The sequence below is a fragment of the Centruroides sculpturatus genome, unplaced genomic scaffold (assembly GCF_000671375.1).
Source record: "Centruroides sculpturatus isolate CEXI.00-Female unplaced genomic scaffold, Cexi_2.0 scaffold607, whole genome shotgun sequence".
Taxonomy (NCBI): domain Eukaryota; kingdom Metazoa; phylum Arthropoda; class Arachnida; order Scorpiones; family Buthidae; genus Centruroides; species Centruroides sculpturatus.
The window spans coordinates 40,751-65,976 of NW_019384856.1; the positions used below are offsets into that span (position 1 = coordinate 40,751).

Genomic DNA, 25,226 nt, shown 5'->3' on the forward strand with positions numbered 1-25,226 from the left:
GCTGCAGTGGCTAACTTAAAGTAGAAATAGCTTAACTGTCTTTTAACAAAGCAGCTTAAAGTGGTTTTTGTAAAAAATGCAAATATAAAGTATTATAGTACATTACTGTATTTTATTATCCTATAAGATAGCCCCTCTATTTTGGGAATTTGTAAAATTAAAAAAAAAAAGAAAAAGCTTTAGAATTTTGGCTGATATTAAAATTGATAAGGAAAGCATTAATACTACACATAACATCCAAGCTGTAACAACTTCTGACAAGCTACCAAACTTGTGTGAGGTCTGGCATTATCATGGTGAAACACTACATTTTTTCTGTTTGATAGTATCACTCAGTTTGTCCAGTTGACAGCAGTACACTTTTGAATCAATTGTGGAATTGTCTGGTAGAAGCTCGAAAAAAAAACAATTTCCTTAAAATCTCACCAAACAGAGAGCATCACTTTTTTTGATGAATATCTGCTTTTGAAGTGCTTTGAGCCAGCTCATCTCTTCTACTCCATGATTGCTTGTGTTTGACATTGTTATAAATATTCCATTTTTTGTTGCCAGTTACGATTTGCTTCAAAAATGGATCATTTTCTTGATGTTTGAGAAGCAAATCACAGATGTGAGACGGAGCAAATCCTTTTCTTTAAGAACATGTGGAACCCATATATCAATCTTTGAAATGAAATATCCAAATTTTTCCTTATCCAGACTATCTTCATCCCCAATTAGTTTGGATAATTGAGGTTATACTGTATTTATATTAATGATGTGTCTAAAGTTCAGCGAATTTTTCGCAAAAAAATAATTTATCAGGAAGCACGCGAGCGCTGTTCGATGACAAGCTCCACAACGAAAACAAGCTTAAGTAACGGCGTAGTCGAAAGGTGCACACTTGGTAAGTAATCCTACAATTTTTTGTTTATAGCATAGTTTATATGGATTATTCCCAAAAATTATACGTATTTTGGAAATGTTGAGTCGAATTAGTCTAGAATCGATTAATTTTATGGAAGAAAACCTTTCAAACAGCCGTAGTCTGTAAACTGCATATGTGCCGGGCTGTGATTGGCTCATGTATTCAAGGACTCTTAGAACATCAATTTCATAAAGAACAGAATGTATCTACCGTGTTATAGGAGATCGACTGTACTGTACAACAGCTTCTTTCCTATGATCAGTTACACTGATTAAGTGAAAAAAAAAGTTGATTAAATGTCTTGGTGTCTGACCAATATAGATTACAAAAAAGGACACGTTAAATCACTACTCTAAGATTAAAAGAATAAGAAAAGTTTTACATAAGTTATATCTATTTCCATTTTTAATCATTTATTTTTCTAAGAAAATATACAGATTAAATTAGAAAAAATTATGTATTTCCATAATAAAAAGTGTTATATCCTATAAATGATTTGAAAACTATCTTAAGAACATGGGATTAAAACTGAAGACTATTGAATACATTGTTGAAAAATATGCAAACAGGATATACTGATTAACAATTGTAAAAATATTGATTTTTTTTTCATTTAAGTAAAAGAAATGTCATTTGTTTTACAGTATATTTAATAATAAATTACTTTAATTTTTAAATATAATTAATTGGTAATATATACAACTTTTTTCTAACAGTGAAATTCAGAGATTATCATTAAAAATTGAAATAAAGAAAATATATAACTATTTTTATAAATCCTTTATCTGAAATTTAATTTAATACTTGACTTTTGAAGAGAAAAAATTTTTGTTTTCAGTTGAATAAAATATTTTTCAGTAATTTATAACATTATAATTTTTAATTATTTTAATTTTTAATAAGTATAATTTTGTTAAAGTTTGGAATAAATTTTTGTTAAAATTATGTTTTATTTTTTTTAGATCGAGTTCCAAATCTATCTGTAAGTAGGCCTATTATATTACAATTTCAATTCAATATCTTGATTCTTAATATTAAATTTTTAAAAGAATGAGATATTTATAATTTAATTGTATCAGATTATTGGTGAATTAAATTTTGAACTTTATTAGAAATTTTAGATATTTTAAAATTTTATAAAATTGATTTTATGAAAATATTTAATATTATTATTTCTTTTTAAAATTTTAAAACTTATTTCTAATAAATAAAAACAATACTTTTTGCATTCCTTTATTTTTGATTTAAATATCTAAATGTTTGTGTATATATACAAACACAAACAAATGCACATCTATTTCTTTCAGCAGTTTTGATGTTTTTCATGCACGAAAAGAATTGTTCACAACAAGATGTACTACCCCACATGCATAACAGTTCTCTAGATAAAACAGTTTTCAAACAACAATTACGTCATTATGACATCAAAGTGTATCCGGTGAAACAAGAATAATTTTTACAATATACTTTACCAAAATAAATGAAAATGTACCTAAAAATTTAGGGTGCAGTGGACCACAGAACGGGCTGCAGGTTGGACAGCCCTGGGATAGACCATCTTATGACAAATCAGATCAAGGAAAAGTTGGCAAGATGACAGCATTATAAGAGAAGACATGAGTGGATGAAAGTGTTATGTCACAATCATTCAAAACATGATTGTCCTGCATGGAAGGTGTAATATATCCATCTCTCATATACCATTCTGAAAGATCTCAGAAAGTAAATGACACTGTAATACTTTTTGCAACACATTATTTCATGGATGACTTTACACCAAATAATTACNAAGTACAATGCAGAAAATATTTAATGTGCAATTACAAAAAATGTACAAATGTGAAACATACAAACAGGGTTTAACTTATTTCTAATAAATAAAAACAATACTTTTTGCATTCCTTTATTTTTGATTTAAATATCTAAATGTTTGTGTATATATACAAACACAAACAAATGCACATCTATTTCTTTCAGCAGTTTTGATGTTTTTCATGCACGAAAAGAATTGTTCACAACAAGATGTACTACCCCACATGCATAACAGTTCTCTAGATAAAACAGTTTTCAAACAACAATTACGTCATTATGACATCAAAGTGTATCCGGTGAAACAAGAATAATTTTTACAATATACTTTACCAAAATAAATGAAAATGTACCTAAAAATTTAGGGTGCAGTGGACCACAGAACGGGCTGCAGGTTGGACAGCCCTGGGATAGACCATCTTATGACAAATCAGATCAAGGAAAAGTTGGCAAGATGACAGCATTATAAGAGAAGACATGAGTGGATGAAAGTGTTATGTCACAATCATTCAAAACATGATTGTCCTGCATGGAAGGTGTAATATATCCATCTCTCATATACCATTCTGAAAGATCTCAGAAAGTAAATGACACTGTAATACTTTTTGCAACACATTATTTCATGGATGACTTTACACCAAATAATTACATAATAAAAACTTGAACATCGGTTTACTCAAAACTTTGAAATTTTGTAACATAACACCTTTATCCACTTTTTTTGTCTTCAATTATATATTGAGAGTAGTAGAGTTAAATAAAATCAGATTCTTTTAGAAATTTCTTATTTATTACATTGTTTGTAAAAGTTACTTAAAATGTATGATCATGTAGAGCAGAGTTGTGCAAAATCTGTGCACCACACAGAGTGCATTATTTCCTATTTTTATAGAATTTTATTATAAAACATGCATTTATTTATTTTATAATTCCTTGTTGACTAATGACTCCATTTTATATTGTGAATAAGATACTATCAGTAATAAATTTCAAGTAATAACTATCTTTTGAACAACAAACAATGTTGCTGTTGTCCAAATGACAGTTATATGTTTTATTGATCAATGCCATTATTAGAAGTTGGACCTACTGATTAGACAAATATTCTTGAAAAATGTTTTATCAAATAATAAATTTGACTTCTTGAAACTTTTTAATAAAACATAAAATTCATCTGGATATGAGTCCAAGTTTACTTGCCATGTCTAATCACCAGGAAAAACCTTCTTGAAACTTATTAGTTGTGATGTCTTATTTACAATATTTTATTTCAAGTATATTTGTTCACAAATCACACCTAGATTCAAAATTTCCAGCAAATAAACATAAAAAAAATACATGTCAAACGTTTTCGGCCACTGAATTTATCGGCCTTCATCAGGAAATGCAAACTGGAAAAACCGTTCTATAAATAGAACTTAGATGCCTTTTAAATTTTAAAAAAAACGAAAAACAGCTGTGACGTATGTATGACGTATACTATGAGTCAAGATATCGTTTCCACGCTGATGATAAAGGAATGACATCCGTGTTGATGCAGTTTCCACTCATGCTCGCCTTGTAGATCTCTACTGCTTCTAAAATTTTTATATTTTGCCTGTCGAACACCTTATGTATTAGCTTGGTCTGGTCCCAACGGGGAAATCCCCGGATCGCTGGCATACCGTGCTAAAGCCGTATTGATGTTACCTTTTAGCACATCATATTTGTGGTCTTTTAGTCTTGCTTGTAGCGATCTGTATGTGGATCCTATGTAAGCTAGTACTCGTGCTAAAAGGTAACATCAATATGGCTTTAGCACGGTATGCCAGCGATCTGGGGATTTCCCCCTGTTGGTACCAGGCCAAGCTAATACATAAGGTGTTCAACAGGCAAAATATAAAAATTTTAGAAGCAGTAGAGATCTTCAAGGCGAGCATGAGTGGAAACTGCATCAACACGGATGTCATTCCTTTATCATCAGCGTGGAAACGATATCTTGACTCATAGTATACGTCATACATACGTCACAGCCATTTTTCGTTTTTTTTAAAATTTAAAAGGCATCTAAGTTCTATTTATAGAACGGTTTTTCCAGTATGCATTTCCTGATGAAGGCCGATAAATTCAGTGGCCGAAAACGTTCAACATGTATTTTTTTATGTTTATTTGCTGGAAATTTTGAATTTAGGTGTGATTTGTGAATATTACAGTTCCAGTTTTTGGTGAGAGTGTATTTATTTTATATTTGTTTTCAGATTTTACTGTTTATTTGTAGAAAAATTTATTTCATCTGCTGTTAAAATTTTTATATCATTGAGTTGGGCACAGATAGCAAGCGATTCTAAAGGATTTGACTAAAAGAGTATTCCCATCCCTGATTTAAGAGATGCATGACTTCAGGCAGGGAGGAACATTTTACAAAGATTAAGACATGCATATGATACATTATGGGATAATATACTGGATGCAGAATTTTCAAGTGATCTATTTGACAGTTTAAGTTAGAACTATGATTCTTAATAATAAACAAACAGCTGATTGCTTTTAGAATTTCATTATAAAAATGTAGAATATTTGTAATAAGTTAACTGTCATAACTTTTAAAGTGTTTATAAGAAGTTTTTATACAAAAAGTTTTGTATTTGTATTTTTATATTCTTTTTATTACTAATATAATATATTATTCTAATTCAATATTTATTTTTTCTTGTAATGTAATTGTTGCTTTGAATTTAATAATTTTAAATGGGTTTTGTTATGCAATTTCAATTTGTTAAATTGGAAGCAGTTATTGCATGTCTTAAAGATATTATAAATGAGAATAGTGAAGACTTGAAGATTTAATAATGAAGATTAACATAGACACCAATAGCAGTCCACATCAAATAAATTTTAATTGAAAGAATATTTAACTCTGACTTTTGATGTTAAACAGATTTACCTAAATGCATTAGCATCAAAAATGGAGCTGGAATGGATAGATATAAAATTTATGCATCACCCCTACCAGAATGTAGTAAACTGCAAAACAATACAATATGGATTGATTAAGCAATCTGTAGAGATCCAGCATTCTGGGATTTCCAAAGTTGGATGATTACAAAGATCTTTGCTTATTAATAAATAATATCTTCCATGCATAAAGTAAAATTTCAGAGAACACTGATGAAGGTACTGTGTCTCATCATAAACCAGGTCAAATGTTGGGTCAAAATTACCCTAGCTAGTTTATTAAAGTGATTATCCTGCATTACATCTCTTCTATGTTCCTTATGTATGACATGCTAACATTCTGGCTGTGACCCTGATATAGTGTATAGTATTTGCAGCAATGTTTTTAGGTGGTATCTTAGAGACGTTCAGTTTTTCCAGTAAATCTCATTTGTTTTAGATTTGTAACATACCATTTGATTTTTGAATGTTTTTGTTTGAAGATGACAGACATCAAAGCCATTGAAAGTTTTTGCTCAGTTTTGTAAATTGTTTAACATCAAAAGTCAATGTTGTTAAGTTCAAAAATATTGATTTAAAAAAAATAAATAAAATGAAATTCCCAAATAAATGTTTTCCAGAATTCATCTTTGGAGAAAATAACTTCTTTATCTGGATTTTTACAGTATCTAGTTATTATTAGTCTATTATTTTTTAATAAAAATTTTGCTTCAAAAGGTTTTATATTTTAACTAATTGCATCATAAATGGAATGATATATTTATTATTTTATAAATATAGCAGTTTATTAATGTGAATCTAACAATGAATGAGAACCCAATTTTTATACAGTCGATCCCCTATAACACGGGTTCCTATAGTTCGGATTCCTATATCACAGCGAAAAAATTGTGACAGTATTCATAGAAACATGATAAAAAAAACTATAATTTGATAAAACGTCATCGCCAACTCGTGTTGCAACAGGATTGCACAAACCGTTGAGTTTAAACGAGCAGCGGACCTACCAAAAACTATTTATTATTTAACATCCATAAAAATTATATTTATATTAATGATGTCTCCAAAGTTCAGCAAATTTTTTGCAAAAAAAATAATTTATCAGGAAGCACGCGAGTGCCATTCGATGACAATCTCCACGACGAAAACAAGCTTAAACAACGGTGTAGTTGAACAGTGCACACTCGGTAAGTAATCCTACAATTTTTTGTTTATAGCATAGTTTATATGGATTATTCCCAAAAATTATACGTATTTTGGAAATGTTGAGTCGAATTAGTCTAGAATCGATTAATTTTATGGAAGAAACCTTTCAAACAGCCATAGTCTGTAAACTGCATACGTGCCGGGCTGTGATTGGCTGGACTCTTAGAAGCTGGATTCATAAACAGAGGAACATATCTATTGTGTTATAGGGGGGTCGACTGTAATTCTGTGTTCATGTTGTTTGGAAATTTTTGAAAAAGTTTAAGACTGAGGAATCATCATAAGTATGAAATTTTCTAATAGTAAAAAAGAAGACATCTAAACTGTGAGATGATAAATAAATAAATAAAGACCTACTTTTGTAATAGACTGCAAGAATATAAAAGTGACATTGTCAGATTCAAAGTTTATATTAAAAATTAAATATATATTTATAAAAATAAATACAAAAAAATGAATAATATATTTTGTAGAAAATAATTTAAGCATCAGTTTTAGTAACTGTCATGAATTTTTAAAAATTAAGTTATTGTTTGTTGTTTGAAAATTGATTTATGTGAAATTTTTCCATTTTTCTTATAACCAAATTAATAACATAGAATAATATAAATACTATAAAACATACAGCAATTCTTATTTTTTATTGATTTTGGTATAAATTTATTAAAAGGATATATTATCATTCATTCTTAATAGCTTAAAGTTGATATAAATATTTGTTACATTGCAAATTTAAATTAATTAATTTTGTAAGATTTTTCAAAAATATTTGTATTTAAATTTGTTCTTTTCTGTGTGTATGCTTCTTTTGGAGCTTGATAAAAATTATGTGAAAACATTGCAAGATTTTTAATTAAAGTTTTTATTCTAGTAATATTGATATAAATGGTTTCTTTTTACAGACTAATTATTGTAACAATATGAATATAAAAACAGAGTTCAATGTACCAAATGTTGTTTTATTAATAAAAACATTGTCTGAAGAAAGTTTAATAACAAGCAGAATTATATATTCTATAGAATAAAAATCAAAGAATCCTTTATTGAATGTAAAATTTTTAAAATTTGAAATGCCAAATATAAAAAATTAAAATTAAACTTGACATTGACTGTAAACATACTCTATATTTAAGTGTTAAAAATTTAATTTATAATAATGATGAAATTTATTAAATAAATGATTTATAATATGTTTTTAATTTCCAGATAATTAAATTGTATGATTCTATAAATGATTTAAATTTGGAACAATGCATGCATTTTGAGTAAAATAAAACTTTAGCTGATAAAAGCTAATTAAACACAATGAAACAGAATAAAAAAGTTTTTAATAATGAAAAGAAGTTGTATAAAGTATCTTTTTGTAAATCTATGATTCTATGAAGTATCTGTTATAATCAAAATTATTTCCTATTTCCTGAAATATTGAAGGAATAAGGATGGTTTCCATTGGTTACCACAAATTTAGTTAGTTCAGAAAAGTTATAAAATACATCAGTAAGTCAATTTATTTATATTGTATAAAAAATAGTATAAATTAATCTGCTCCCATTTTTAATTACTGGTTGCAAGAGATCTTTAACTACAATGAGATCATTGCTTATTTATATATTATTTTAAAATTTACATGGATGCTATTCACATATTGTATTGCAACAACCCAGTAAGATTTCAAATTATTTGCTAAATGTGTATAAATAAACTGCATATTATATGTTCTTAGCTATTATAAAATTATATCTAATTACAGCATCTTCATTATATTTTTATAGAAATATCAAGTATTTAGACTAACTAAATAGTCGACCTTCTATAACACTGTTGATTTTTCCATTTTATATGAATTCCATGTTGTACGAGTCACTTAGATTTTACAAATACGTGTGCCAGGCTGTGAACGGTTCACGTATTTGTAAAATCTAAGTGACTTGTACAACATGGAATTCATATAAAACGGAAAAATCAACAGTGTTATAGGGGGTCAACTGTATATCATTTATAATTTTAATATGGTTCTTATTTGTAATTTTTTTGTCCGATGGTTCTTTTTATTTAAAAAAAAAATGGTTCTTATTTATTTTGTGATACTTAAAAATTTTCTTTTCTTAGTTATTTTCTATTGTATTTTGAAATATTGCAATTATCATTTTATAAAATAATATAATTTATAGTAAAAAATTATTTTAAAATAGATTACTAAATAAACAAATTTTATTTAGTTTTTTTTTTTTATTTTACTTAAACTGTGATAGTTTATAGTCATCTAATTAAAAATAGTTTTTCTTATATAGTAGCTATCTTGCTTATATAAATATTTATAAATACTTTTCAGAAAATGAAAAATTAAACTAATTTGAAAGTATTGAATTTGTAAAATGGCGTACATCACCTTAATGTTATCAATAGGTCTATTTTTCAGCTGGAACAATACTGGTGTGTTGTACCAACAGTTAACGTTAACAAGTATTTGTAATTGGTATGTAATACAGACAATTACTCAATAAAAACAATTCTATGTGTTCAGTCACTATATATGTGTACTAGCAGTAATATTTTAGAAAAAAAAGCATTGGTTATTTGTAAACATGAATTAATTTTTCAGGAGTGAGATGAATGGATAAGACAGAAACATCACATCAAAGTACAAACTTATATATTTCATTTGAATGTTTTTGATGTTACATGAAAGAAATATATTAATATAGAAGAAATTAAATTTTAAAAATATTCATTTATATACTGTTATATAATAACTTCTAAATTGTTGTTTGTTCCAAAAACTGTAAGGCCAAGACTCCATAAAAAATGAGCATACAATCATAAAAACAAGTGTAAAAAACACTTGCTGTAATTATTTTTAGTCACATGATCTGTTTGCACTTGTATTGCAGTGGAGGTCCTGCTCCACTATCAAAGTTTCTACAATGGTACTGCTACCAGTTTTGAAATAAATGCTTTTTTCACACATAAATTGATAGAAATAAACCATCATAGCTTGGTTGTTCATAACTAATGTTAAAACTAATCAAAAAATTTCACAAATACCAAAATATTGAGAGCAAGAGATAGAATATAGTGCATGTGCACAAAAGCTTGTCTTTTGAAATTTTCACATAATGTCGTGACAGTGTGGGATCACTTTGATGCTCATGGCAGGTTTCATTCTCGTTCGCATTCTTCAATCTTCTTTGGTATCACTAGTTTTGAGTGCAATCATTCAAACTTCATCGGCCATGGCCATTGTCAAAATTTCTCTCTGTTGTGTGTTGCCCCGGGTTGAATTTTTGTCGATGCCTAATGAAAATTTCCCATTTTGAAAAAAATAATTGTGGCTATTGTATCATCCAAAATTATTTTTNTAGTTTTGAGTGCAATCATTCAAACTTCATCGGCCATGGCCATTGTCAAAATTTCTCTCTGTTGTGTGTTGCCCCGGGTTGAATTTTTGTCGATGTAAAACCTAATGAAAATTACACAATTTTGAAAAAAATAATTGTGGCTATTGTATCATCCAAAATTATTTTTTTATTTTGCACAAACAAAATAAATATATTAATAAATGTAAAAACAAAAAAAATTATATTTTGGAAGTTAGTTTTAATATAAAATTATAATGACCAGCGCCATCTAGTTTCAAAAACATTTCGATGCTGAAACGAGATATCTTGGGTAATCTGGTCAAGGTCAGCAGGTTGCAACCAGAGATATGTTGGGAATAACACAGGACAGGTAAATGGGTTTTTTCAAAGATTCATTTGTCAACATTTGATTTTGTAACGTTTGCATTTCCAACTTCCCAATGAGCAATGGATGAGCAAATCTCACACTAGCACCTGTTTGTAGAAAGAGTGTCGCCATTTTGTATTTTGACTCAGTTCTTGGTCCCCTGAGCATCTACAAGTCTGGGTTTTTTTTGTATGTGCATGATTTGGGCACCAAATACTTGTGACAAATTGCAACTCCCGGCATGTACTCTTTTATACCTCTAAGGTGATAAGCCGTTGATAGCACTGCAATTTTATAAACAAGACAGTCTTTTCAAAAATAAATATTCATATTTTAATAAAAAAATTAAAATATGAAAAATTGTTTTGTCACACCAGATTTTTATCAGATAAAAATTTAAGATCAGTATCTTTTGGCATTAATAAAGTTTTGACAAGTAAAGCACAGCGATCTTAAACTCTTATCTGAAAAGTTAAAATATTTAGTATTTTAAACAATGATCCATTTTGAGAAAAATGCAAAATAATTAACAATAATATTTAAAAAATTTTTATTAAATAATTTTTTAATTAAATATATACTATTTAATACATTCAAACTTTTAAAATTCAAAATTTAAAGTAAATACTACAAAATTCAAATTTTAATAAAGTTTGCTAAATCACTTTTATGATGATTAAAACTCTGCATTTGTTAATGTTACATTTATGCTGGTTTAGTGTATATAATAAATATTTCAACTTCTTTATTAAAGTATGAATTTTTTAAAGGTTTTTAAGAGATTAAAAGATTAATTTTAATGTTTTAAAGTTAGAAGCGATGTGTTTTAATTATTGAATATGACAATTTAGCTCTTTTTAATGAAATTATTTTGATGATGATTTTTTTAATTTGAGACCATTAAGCAATTACATTTTTGTATGATCTCCAGTATAGTAAGAAACTACTAAATAATTGTATTTGTAATTTCAGAATATTTTTTAGAATTTCAGTCAGCAGATATGCAGCTATTTATATGCTAGAAGTGATGTCACATTTTAAGAAATGCATTATTTTTGAATTTAATTGTACAAAACAGAAAAAAATTCTTTGGCATTTTAATTTTATCTCTGCATCTGGAGTTCCTTATCATTTAAAGAAAAGACTTTTTTTTGTTTTTTCCTGTAGATCCTAAGAATGGTAAAAGATTTCTGAAGATAATAAATAAATAAATAATCATTTCTTGCAAATTATTGGATATTTCTTGATTTTAATTTTGTATTGATAAAAATGGAGTAATTTTCTTGGAGATTTTGAGTTATCTTATAATAAACTGATTAGATTGCAAAACTCATAAACTGAAATTATATTAGTTTGTAGAAGCAACAATACTTTTATACAGCAAGATTGTTTAATGAAACAAATATTTTTATTTGTTTGATAAGTTCTCCCTGTAATTTTATGTGAATATGACTTGGTAAACTAGTTGAAAACATTTGTATCATTAAACAGTTTTGCTGATTAAAGACATTATTGTTTATACAAACTTTAGTTGATTATATTTAATAAAGTAAGATAAACTTCTGAATTTAAAAAATCATAAAGGATTTAAAATAATATTTACAATATTAAATACTTTTGGGTTTTAGTTGCAAGATGATGAAATAGCTGGACAGAATGAATTTATTAAGCAATATCTTGCTGGACAACAAAAGATATATGAAAAACAAAAAGAAGCAAGAAGACTTGTTGAATTGGGTAAATCACATTAGTTATACTTTTTTTATAAGATATACAAGGGTCACTCCTAAAGTTATATAATTATTTTTCTGTATAAATTTTATAAGATGATTTTCACCATAGTTAATAAGTTATATGTTATTGCATATTATTGCATATTTGCAATAACAAATGAGAATTTGTTATTGCATATTGGTTCGATTATAGAACGATTGTAAACATTCCAGAAAATTGATCAAATTGAAAACAGTTTGTTTGATTCTCGGCAATTCTCATCATTCTCAGTGTTAGGTGTTATATAACAATTACTATGGTTATTGAAATACTGAATATAAATGGGGTTTTCTTACAAAATCCTTGCAGGCAAAGCTGTGGGTAACAGCTAGTCAGCTTATAAAGAATGCAAACAAATGTGTAAAATATAATTTAAAATTGATTTATTAAAATATAAAATAAAAATAGANCGGGAGGACTTTCTATGAGAAATTGACTCCCATTTAGATGTTAGACAGGCGAACTAAACCCCGAAAACTTTACTGGCCAGCCCGTTGGCGAAGCGCCAACTGCCACCGTCTGACAAGCTTCGAGTTCTTAGATTCTTTCCAGTTTGTAAGCACTAACGGGGAGTCGCTTTTACGTACTCGTCGCGGGCTCGACTAAGCGCGCATAGAGTGGTTTGGTGGGAAGGGTCAGAGTTCGACGTATCCAATAATCCGCTCATAAAACGTTTTGAGCCGACAAGGATTTGGAACGAGTTCTCTAGAACACAAGGTTGACGTCTTTATCTCTTTACTCGTCCGGTACACGAAATATTAAAATTTCAATGCCATGTTTACCATCTAAAAGAACGTGTAGAAGCATTTGAAAAATGATCCTTTGTATAGACGTAAACAAAATTATAAATCAGAGTGAGAGTTACAAATGAAGGCGATATTCTTACTTGATTTGAACAGAGAAATTGCATTATTAAAAATTCGTAGTCAGGAGAAATTTTTGAAATTTATTTCTAGTTTCGGAAGAGCATAAAATAGAAAGACAGAATTCGATAAATACAGTATATCAGACTGTTCTAATAATAAAGCTACATGTTTTCAATGTAAACAGCGCAGAGACGACAGATTTGTCATGGAAGAAAATCACTAAAATACTAATTCTCTTTACGCTAGAGTGACTTTCTTCGACTACAATTAAACTCTCTAATGAAAATTCTTATTTCCCGATTTTAATTCTTTGCCTGGTAGAAAAAACACGAAAGAAGAATAATCTTCTGTTTTAATTAATGATACTATGTTAACTTATTAGTCCGATAGATCGTTAGTTATGTCGTCGCTGGCGAGATATTGAAATCAATTAGCATTTGATGTATCTTGTAAAGTCACGAAGTAATTAAAGTCAGATCGTGGTCTTATTTTAGAGTGGAGGAGAGCGTATTCGGCTTCTCCTCCACTCCTCCACTCTATTTTAGGCCCGATCGACACCGCAATTTGTTTGCAAAAGGCCCATTGTGATATGGCCTACAGGACGGAGAAAGGGGAAAATGCCAATTAATTTTATTAAACGTTTAAAAATTAACATTAAGACATTTTTCCTGATTGTATTCATACATAATACAATGATTTATTATAAACTGTAATGTTTTATTGTTCATTAATATAATGACTTCTTAAGGAAGAACAAATGCAGTTTTTCTATGTTAACGTCTGACTGGTGACAAGAATAACTAGCAATGTACTTGTCATTGAGTAAATAATAGTTGAGAATAAGATACGAGGGTCGTCCCAGAAGTGCCCAACCTGACATAGATGGCGGTACTTGTTTGAAAAAAAATGACTGTGTTCGAAAGTATGAACCTTATAAAGCTTAAGTTTAAAGTTTGAAGACGTTACATTGTATAGTATTTTTTTGGCAGCCATAAATAGTGAACAATCTCAGTGAATTTGTAAACATGGAAAAAATTTGTCATCGTTATGTGATATAATACTTTCATTTGAAAGGTTTCAGTCCAACCAATATTAAAGCTGAGCTAGATTCTACTCTGGGGGAGTCTGCTCCCTTGTTTACAACAATAAAATATTGGGTGGCAGAGTTTAAGCGAGGCCGTACGAGCTGCCAAGACGAACATTGTAGTGGTCAACCAAGTGAAGTTACCATGCCAGAAATAGTGGAAAAAATCCACAAAATGGTATTGGATGACAGTCAACTCGAAGTGCGAGAGCTAGCAGACATGATAGGAATTTCAAAAAGTGCTGTACATTGCATTTTAACTGAAAATTTGGACATGAGAAAGCTGTGTGCAAGATGGGTGCCGCGTTTGCTCACAATGGGACAAAAACAGTGTCGTCAGGATGTTTCAATCGAGTCTTTGGCAATGTTTCGCAGCAACAAAGCCGAGTTTTTGCGTCAATTCATAACCATGGATGAAACATGGGTCCATCACTTCACACCTGAGACGAAAGAACAGTTGAAACAATGGACTGAAAGGGGAGAATCAGCTCCAAAGAAGGCGAAAACAGTTCCATCTGCTGGCAAGGTCATGGCGTCAGTTTTTTTGGGATGCGCTCAGGAAAAACAATCAACGGCAAGTATTATGCGAATTTATTGCAGTGCTTGAGTGATGAAATCAAGGAAAATTGCCACATTTGGCAAAAAAGAAAGTGTTGTTTCATCAAGACAACGCACCAGTTCACACATCCATTACTGCGATGGCCAAAATCAATGAGTTAAGGTTCAAATTGCTTCCTCACACACCCTATTCACCAGATTTAGCCCCCTCGGATTATTTTCTCTTTCCAAACTTAAAAAAATGGCTTGGTGATAAAAGATTTGCCAACAATGAAGAGGTGGAGTCTGCGGTTGACGGCTATTTTGAGAAGCTCAACAGTTCTCACTATAAACAGAGGATCGAAGCTATTGTACTGTACATTGCTGGAAAAAGTGTATTGCACTAAAAGGAGACTATGTTGAAAAATAAAGATATGTTTTACCAAATTTTTTGTGTCTACTTTGTTAGGTTGGGTACTTCTGGGACTACCCTCGTAATCTAAACTATCTACAATTGATTGTTGAAATTGTATAAGTACTGTACAGTAGAATCTCATTTTAATGGATCATGGAACAGTGGATTTCTCTGAATAACAGATTTCTTCCAGGTCCCACCAAAAATCTAATTTTACCTCCTTTTAGTGGATCTGATACTTGGAATAATGGATTTTTTCTGGATGCAGTTGTTACATTTAAGTTATCTACAATTGAAGAATTGTACAGAGACACCAACTGATACAATTGAGAAGGAGCACCTAATGAATTGTAGTCTAATTGCTGGTCTAATTGTAGTGCCAAAATTTTGCGAGGCCATTGAGTATTTCTAAGTTATGAAGACCTCTCTGACAAGTTTCAGCATAAATGAACAAGCTGTACTATGCATGACATTGCTAATATCAAACAGTTGTTATATTCAATAGACAGAAAAGCAACATTGAAAGAAACCAAGATGGACATATTTTTTTAACAAATCATGAATTCACGCAAAGTGCTAATGAGCATATGTGATTTGCCTCTTTTTGTGCTTGCAGTATGTACAATTTTCGTCAGCTTTGTTGTACACATGTATGGCATAATATATAATCATATACGGCATACTATACATATATTACAAACTTACATGTTTCTATAGAATAAAGAATACAGATCTCAAGTACTGGTATTTCTTATATATAGGGGTTAAAAACGGAAATTTTTTTCAAATGGATATTTTCCTGGGTGTGCAGGAAATCTGTTGTTTGTGATATAACAGATTCTTGGAACAATGGATGATTTTTGGCAGCCTGAGCAATCTGTTAAAATCAGATCCTTCTGTATATGGATGATTGTGAAAGAAATCGCAATTAGCATTGCAACATAATTGACTGCTGACCTAAATTGTCACTTTGGAAAATGAATACAGTGGAGAGTTGCTTATCTGAAATATTCAGGCTGGAACAACTTTGGATAACTAATCACACTTGGTTGAGAAAGACTACAATGATAAATTTCTTAAATACAGTAAAATTTTAATTGTAATGCAATAGTAAAAAAAAGTTAAGGCATAGAAATTTAACACATACGAATGATAAGAAATAATGTAAGAAAAAAGTCTAATTTATTAAAAACAAGCACTGCTCTTTCATTGCAATATACAATGTATTGATAAAACTTTGAATTCAAGGTAAAAAATACATAATAGTAATTTTAAGTAAAGTACAGTACTCATGTAAAAATTATTTTACATTTTTTTTTAAGAAACCAGTTACTTGCTGTTTTACATAGTTTTTTTTTCTAACTTTGCTAAATCCCTGGCTTGTTTGAAGGTTTGTCATGAGAATTGAAAAATTGCTTTGAATTACATTTCTAACCATGTCAATGCTAATGCTAATGCTTCATATTAATTATGCTTTTCTGTTTGTAGTGTAATAAATAAAATTTAACACTTAAAAAAGATATATAAATATATTAAAAGTTGATAAAAAGATATAAGTATATTAAACAACCCAAAGCCAAATATATAAAGATACATAGCCAAATGATTGCCTTAAATACTTAGGTTATAAATCCATTAATTTTAATAATTATTACTAAGTAATTTGCTACTACAGGTAGACATTAGGTGCCATCTCTTATCTAAACTAATAAATATAATTTTAAATAATTTATTAAACAATTTAGAATCATCTGGAAGATAAAAACTGGCCCAGGACTTGAACTCAAAACATCCACTTACTGTGCACTGCACTTAACAGTTGTGCCACTCGAACCCCAAGCAAGCCTTTGCCTCCAGATGTATTTAAATTTAGATATAACCTTACGCAGTTAATCATGGTGCCAACTGGGGATGACTCCTACAGCCTAAGTACATCTCCACAATAGCACTCAGCTAGCTAACATTTACCCAGCAAGGTATATATAAACGATCACCTTAAACAAGATTGATTACATAAGATTATATCTGAATTTAAACATGTCTGGAGGCAAAGGTTTGCTTGGGGTTCAGGTGTGCAACTGTTAAGTGCACCACACAGCAAGTGGAAGTTGTGGGTTCAAGCCATGGGCCAATTCTTTTCTTCCACATGATTCTAAATTATTTAAAATTATAATTATTAGTTTAGACAAGAGATGGCACCTAATGTCTACCTCTAGTAGCAAATTACTTAATATTAATTGTTAAAATAGCAGATTTATAGCCCAAGTATTTAAGGCAATTGTTTGGCTATGTATCGATAAAAAGATAGCTCACTAGTGGGACTACAGAGATGATTGCTCACAATCGTCATTGCATAAGAATATCATTAATTTCTGGAATTAGTACTCTCTGAAGTTGATTTCAGTTAGTTGATTTTTTAGATAATCAATGTACTACTGTATATAAATATTCATGATAATGGATATTTGCATGCCTATCATGATGACTAAAAGATTATATTAACAAATCATGCATATTTGTGCTATATTCAATCATATAAATACGTGGTAAATGGGGTAAAGCAGCACAACACTTGGCAATCTGCGAAGAAAGGATTCCTCCTGGGAAGGTTTTCTTTTGGAAACTGGGGAACTCTACTTAAGTGTTAGACATGTTAAGAAAACCTGGAAAAACTATATGGCCAACCCATTGATGAGGCATGAGCTCAAGATCAAGTACCAGTGTTCAGAAGTTTCATCCACTTAGCTATTGCTTGGCCCCACATAAATAGACATCTGTAAGTTTTACTTCACCATGATGATAATCAGGCATATATCATTGTATGAAGTATGGAATAATCTCCAAATTCAAGTGGATTTTAATGACATACCCATCTTAAATTTATGATGTTAATTACCATCTGTTCATATAGTTTTCTGATCATCTTCATAGTACAGAATTTGAAGCTAATGATTCCATTATTGCATCAGCAAAATAGTGGTTGAGAAATGCAGTTTTACTAGACAGAATGAGATATACAAAAACTTGTTCTGAAGTGACAACTAGCATTTGAGACTGATTATGATTATTTTATAAATAAAATTTGTTTAAATAAATATTTACATAATGTTTGCTTTGTAATAAGAGTATAGAATTTTTTTTAAAAATTGCAAAACATTACTGTTGGACTGACCCTCATATATATTGTATTTGATTATATAAAAATTTTAGACCTGCCAACTTTTTAAATTTAATTGATGACTTTTTTAAATCTCTTTCTCTACTTTTATTATTATTATTTTGTTTTTTCTCTTATCATATAAGTTTGTTGCATTGAGTATGATAATACTCAATGAAACAAACTTATACTTTTGCATGAGTATGATAATGTGAAATAAATATGCATTTCTCTCAAAAAACTCTTGTCGAATAACATGTTACAAGAAGTAATATTTTATTTCCATGTATTGAAAAAAGTTATACATTAGTATTAAAACACACACTAATAATTTTCATTATTTAGAATATTTTTCCCAAAAGAATTCTATTCCAGTTCAGATAAATATTTGGACATGTCATTTTATAATTTTATATTTTATTAGTACAGTATTCAATTTATATTTTCTTATATCTATAAATATGTTATAATTGATGCTGCTAGCTCATTTCTCATTTGTTTGGATTTTTTTTCTTACATAGAAGGTATAAAATATTTTCATATGTTAGGAATATTTGGTAATATTAAACATTCCATAAGTTTTAAAGTTATAGTATTTGTATTTTTTTTGTATCAGTATATAAATTATATATACTTATTCAATTTATAGCTTATAGTTTTGCTATATTTTTATAATGCTTGAATCAGGACATTGTAAAGTTTAGAAGTTAGAAATTTCTATTAGGAGTATTAAATACTTTGCTTGGATGTCACTCCAACAGTTAATTCAATCAAAAACTTTAAAGTATGAGGTGTTAAGTAGAATTAAAAGAAATATTTTAATTTAAACTATGCACCAATTATATAGGAGCAATTATATCAGGACTATGCACCAATTATATAGGAGCGATTACCAGAATGCTGGCTGCTCGTGTATCTGAACACCAACGTTTGATGGCACTTGGCAGTTGCAACACTGAACCTTCCAAATTGGTGATACAGCAACACCACATAGCACTTTGGAATCAAGTGGCAATATTTAAACGCTGCGATGAAGGGAGCTTGATATATATTTGGGAGGCCCTCCTCGCAAAACTGCTCTCCCGGTGCAACTCCCCTACCCTCGACTTACCGGACGTCTGGATTAATTTATACAGGCGTTTAAAAAATTAACAATAATTCTACATTCATTTCCTGCACCTCCTATGAGATTCAAGGTGCATACGTGTCGGCCTCTATGTGTGTCTTTTTATATGTTACATGTGTTTTATGTATTGTAAGTTTTGTCCCATGCTTTTATATTTAAATTTTAATATAAACTTGCACTTATGGTTCTATTCTAATCGGTTTCTGTGCTGTCTATATTAAGGCGCATGTGTGCCAAAATTTTACACGTGTTTACAAAATGTTTTTATTGTAAAGTCTAAAATTTACAAGTTCTTAATAGTCATTCTAATTGGCTATTATGTTATGCATGTTAAGGTGCACGTGCGCCAATTTTTCGCATTTTAATAATTTCAATGATCTTAATTAATAGCCACTCCAATTGGTGTTAATTTGTTTTAAAACGCATGTGCACCAATTTCAAATGTTTTTAATTTTTAATTCTAAAATTTAAAACTTATTTGTAATAGCTATATTCCAAAAATGGTTAATATCATTAATGCTTAAATTTAAATGTTCTATTCGGATTCTCTATTTGGTTTAAATTGCCTGAAGACAACATAGATAGAAATTTCTAAACTATACAATGTCCATTCCATTATTACTAATTACAATTAATTATTTTATGAAAAGTAAGATCATTATTTTAAAATATGCACTATTAGCACCATTAAAGCCTAAAAATTAATAAATCTTATCTACACTATATATTGATGTATATGTTATGGACAAAGTGATTAATATGGGCATTATGAATAATGTTCAGTCATTATGAATAATTTGATAAAGAAATCAATATTTATCACACTGCGTGCCCTATTTGGTCATTATTCATAATGACCAAAGAGATTAATCTCTTTGTCCATAACATATACATCATTCATATATATAAAATTCCAATTAATATATACAGTATATATAAACATTAATTAGAATTTTTTATTATAAAAAAAGAATAAATTACTGGCAAGTTATTTGGCAATTAAATGCATATACTAAACTGAAATATTGTTGACTCCTATAGTCAGGCTATCTTTATCAAACAAACTTCAAATTGATTGAAATGCATATAAAATTGAATAGTATATATTTTATTTTTAAACAGTACAGTTGTAATGAGAAGATGATAGATATAAACTCCCACGTAACCCACGGGAGTTATGTTCCAAAAAATTGCCATGTTATGCGAATCCGTGTTATACAAACAAAGAACTAGTATGAAAAGGGTGGTTAGATTTCAAAAATTAAAAAACATGCTATTATATTTTCATAATTAAGATAAATATCTTTATTAAAATTTTCTTAAGTGATACATAATATAAATTAAACAATGTTTTCTTCGTCATCACTAAGCACTATTAACTGAGGGCGTTTTCTATTTGGCAAGATATCCTTATCCTCTGAGCATTTTTCTGCATTATCTTCAGATCCATGCTCTACCTTATTTGCAGAAAATATGCTATTTTAGATTGCTTGCTTTTAGTTAAAAGATCTTTATAAAATTTCTTATATAGTGCTAAGAACTTATTAAGAATAAAGCAAATATGGAATAAGGGAAAAACGTCTGGCAACACCAAAATCAGAAGTGTTGAGATCTGGCAACACTGAAACAAGTTTTGAGAAGGACCATATGTATCGACAGAAGGTGGGAAAAGAAAATTTACATACTAAAATACTAATAGTTCATGAAAATAATAATTTTCATGAACTATTAGTACTTAAGTATGTGAAAATTTATTACATTTCATGTTGTATGAGGGTTTTATCCAATTATCAAACTGTGTTAGAGTGAATCCGCACTATAGAAGTGCCGTGTTATATGGGGGTTACCTGTACAATCATCAATTATGTTTAACTTAATATATATTTAAAGTTAATTCAAAGTTTATCTTTAAAGCTTGCATGTGCATATTTGTATGAATAGAAGTTGATATATTTAGTCTTTGTGAGAGAAAACTACAGTGAAACATCAATCTGTCAATCATTTTCCCATATCTATCAGTTTTTCCTCCCAGTCCCAAATAAGGATCCATATACATAATGTAAATTTTTCCAACACTGTTCATTCTGTATTTTAACTAAAAGAAAAATATTATCCCACATCAATTGTTCTACCCACAGTAGAGGACACTAAATTAAAGCGCATTATATTTAAAAATTAAACCCTAATGTTCATGTATGAAACTAAACCAATTCCTCAAATAGCCCCTCTTAATATACTGTATTTATCTTATAGAATAATAAAATACAGTAATGTATTATAATACTTTATATTGTTATCATACCAAAAGACAGACAGATTATTGTCTTTTCCTGTGTAAGTCTTGCAATTATTTATACAGCAATTAAATGTATTTTATTTTATTGTACATATTGGATGCAATTTTTACTAAAACCACTTTAAGCTGCTTTGTTAAAAGACAGTTAAGCTATTTCTGCTTTAAGTTAGCCACTGCACTAGTGCAGCAAGGTTCAAAGAGCTGAAAACAAAAATTAATATGGCTATCATCATAAATTATATGCATATTACGTACTTAAAATGAAGATTGTAACATAAAAAATGTATATTGAACTGGCTACTGAAAAAATTACAAATGTACTTTTCCACATAATCTTTTATTTCAACATAGGCATCTTCAGATTTATTAGTAATGGTGAATGCACACATTATATTCTTGTTTTTTATACAATATAAAATTGTTCTGATTGGCTGCCTCCTATATATGAATAATTTAGGTATTCTTACCAAAAGAAAATAAAACAAATTACAATATTCTTAACGATTTTTTTTAAAATGTAGAATAAATGCACATCTGTGCACAAGTGCAATATCATTTAGTATTACAGAAAGTCATCATACAGACATCACTGAAAAATACACATTTCATATGAGATAAACAATAAAAACATCAATGTCATAAATTTTCCACGTCAGTCATTTTCCCACATCAGTTGTTTTTCACCCAAGTCCTGCCAGAAACACTAGATCAAGGTTTCACTGTATTTAAGATATATCTCAAAGTCAAGAAAGTCTCAAATTTTACAAAAAAATAACAGATTTATGCATAGTAGTAACAACAATTTGAAAAACTATTAATTTTATTGATCCTTGATATACATTACAAGTAATAAAATTAAGGTCAAATATATATTTTCAAGTAAACTCGTAATATTAGAGATTGTAATAATGTCTTTTTTTATTCCTTTATTTTTACCATAAAATTATTCATTTTCAGTTTTTCTTATTTCAAAGTTGACAGGTTTAAGATTCTCTGTATCCAAAATGCATTATTTAGTATTAAAGATTTAAGTATTTCAAAAAATAAACTTTAAATACTCATATAAATTTTATTAAAATTTTTAAAAATGTTAACTAATTTAAAAAGTACTGTCATAATTATTATTATTATTTTTTTAATAGAAGAACAGAGAGCTAGTGATACTGATATTTCATCACAGGATGAGGCTTCACCTTATAAAGAACGAGTCCAAAAGCAGTACAATACAAATATAACAAGTGAAAATGAAAATATAAGTCAACCGAAACAAAATTTTAGTTTTGAAGATAATGAAATAGAAACAAGCAAAATAGAAAAATGCAATTATAGTAATGAAGAAAAAGAAGTGGATATGCATCACAAGAGTGAAGATAAAAAAGGTATTCATTACCAAAGTGATGAAGAAAGTTCAGAAGTAGAAAGTAAAAATAAAGAAGAAATAAACGATCATCAGAAAGATGCAAAATTGGATTCATTTGTAGATGAAATTCAGATTAAAACAGATGTATGTGAGAAAAAAGAAAATTTAGAAATTCAACATACAATGGAAGTTAATGCAGAAATAAGGTCACCTGAAAACAAAACTTTAAGTATCAGTAAAAATTCAGATGATGAGCAAATCAATATTCCTAGTAAAATTCAAGAAATGGAAAAGACAGAAGATCCTATTAATGATATATCTGATAAAAATGATAAAATAATTTCTGATGAAAAGATTGTAGTTACACAAACTTTAGATGATGATGATAAAGTTACATATAATATATTATCTGAGAATGCCACTGTAAATATTGTACAAAAACAAGAAGTTCTAAATGATGAAAATATTTCTCAAGATATAGAGATGAAAGAAACAGAAGAAGAATTGGATAAAGAAAATTGTGTTTCTGAAAAGGAAAAGGTAAGTTGGAAATTTATAAAAATATGCCACAATATTTATAATAAAAAATATACTCAGATTAAAACATTATAAAGCTATTTAATTTAATGTAACTTCGTACAATAAATTTATCTTTTTAATAAGGAAGTAACTTATGTGAAAATGCTGAAGTTATTGAGTGTATCTGTGTGTTGTTTTCATTATAATGAGCTAAAAACTGAACTTGTATAACTTGTGAATTATCAAATATTATTTTAAAAAAGCAGGAAAATAACAGTAATAAAATATTGTATAACTGCTTATCATTAAAAAAAAATATATATATATATATATATATATATATATACAGAGATTACTGCTATTGCTGGGAAGGAAATTGTTTCCTTATTATTAACTTTGAGTTATATTTTGACATGATTCCCGTTGTCAGTTCTTTAACAAACGAAACTGTGTGAACTGTATCGATTTCCAATAAAGGCTTAAACTTCTGTTGGGGTAGTTTTTGCGAAAAGCTTTGCACTCGGATCGACCATATGGAGAAAGTAATCACTGCAGATGAATTTCGTGTATTGTGAAATTATCCTTAAGTGAAGTATGAAGAAAGAAATCTTCCAGTCTAAATTGAATAAAAAGAAAACTTGATTGCGTTCATCTCAAAGAGTTAATTACATAAAACGATAGAAATTCCACAAAAATATTTGTTTTCGTTTATCTTTGTCTAGAAAATATTTTACGTTTTTTTTATTATTATTATTTTTTCTTTCTTTTCTATAAATATATTCTTACTTAATACTTTATAAAATGCTTTCAACGCTATATGTTCTTGATCTTTAATAGAAACACGTGTTAGTGACTAATCCAATTTATATTTAAATAGCCTTTTTACTGCAAAGTTCAGTTGTTTTGTTCGTCTTTTAAAGGCATCATTTTCAAGTTAACACCTCTATAATAGTGAGAAGGATCGTTAGAGACAGTCTTTTGCTGAAAAGTATTCTCTTTTCAACTAAAATCTCCGCGCTAACAGGGAAGCTTGCTCTCTTCTTTTTTTTTCCTGTAGTGAAGAGACAGACGACAAAGTTCTGAATGCCAGCTGAAATTTTAAAGAGAGAAAAAAACAAGAAAACGTGACATTAAAGTGAAAGACTTTAGAGGAAAGTACTTAGTCTTATTGAGGCTGCTTCTATAGTGGATATGTAACAATGACAACAAAGAACTGCGAAATATACGAAATATATTAAAAAGTACAACGTCGAAGCGTGTTGAAAGAACGTCATCATTGTCTCTTATTCTTTAATATAATTTTTCAGTTAGAAGGAGAAAAATTAACAAAATTATAACAAATATCGAATATAATTAGCATATTAAATATTTGACTACGTTTGGAGCGGAATCATGTTTTTATTAGTCTTGTTTGTTCAGGCTGATGATCGATCGTCAACGTACACTTCTCACAAACTTCTGCCTTGTGTGTGTGTGTGTGTGTGTGTGTGTGTGTGTGTGTGTGTGTGTGT

The 25,226-nt window shown here is 28.8% G+C and overlaps 1 protein-coding gene across 6 annotated transcripts in view; it reads left to right on the forward strand.

Annotated features, from left to right (window-relative positions):
- Positions 1-1,873: 1,873 nt before the first annotated feature.
- Positions 1,874-25,226, forward strand: part of LOC111630578 (apoptotic chromatin condensation inducer in the nucleus-like) — a 107,604-nt gene continuing 84,251 nt past the window's right edge. For 5 of the 6 annotated variants that reach the window (XR_002757547.1, XR_002757548.1, XR_002757549.1 and 2 more), the window contains exons 1-3: positions 11,737-11,761; positions 12,211-12,319; positions 22,979-23,736. Coding sequence is in view for 2 of the 6 variants with exons in the window: in XM_023374691.1 (XP_023230459.1) it covers positions 11,759-11,761; positions 12,211-12,319; positions 22,979-23,736 (870 nt within the window). In the remaining 4 variants the exon portion in view is untranslated. Of the gene's footprint in view, positions 1,890-11,736; positions 11,762-12,210; positions 12,320-22,978; positions 23,737-25,226 lie in introns of those variants that run through there. The other variant, XM_023374692.1, reaches the window with a different exon arrangement.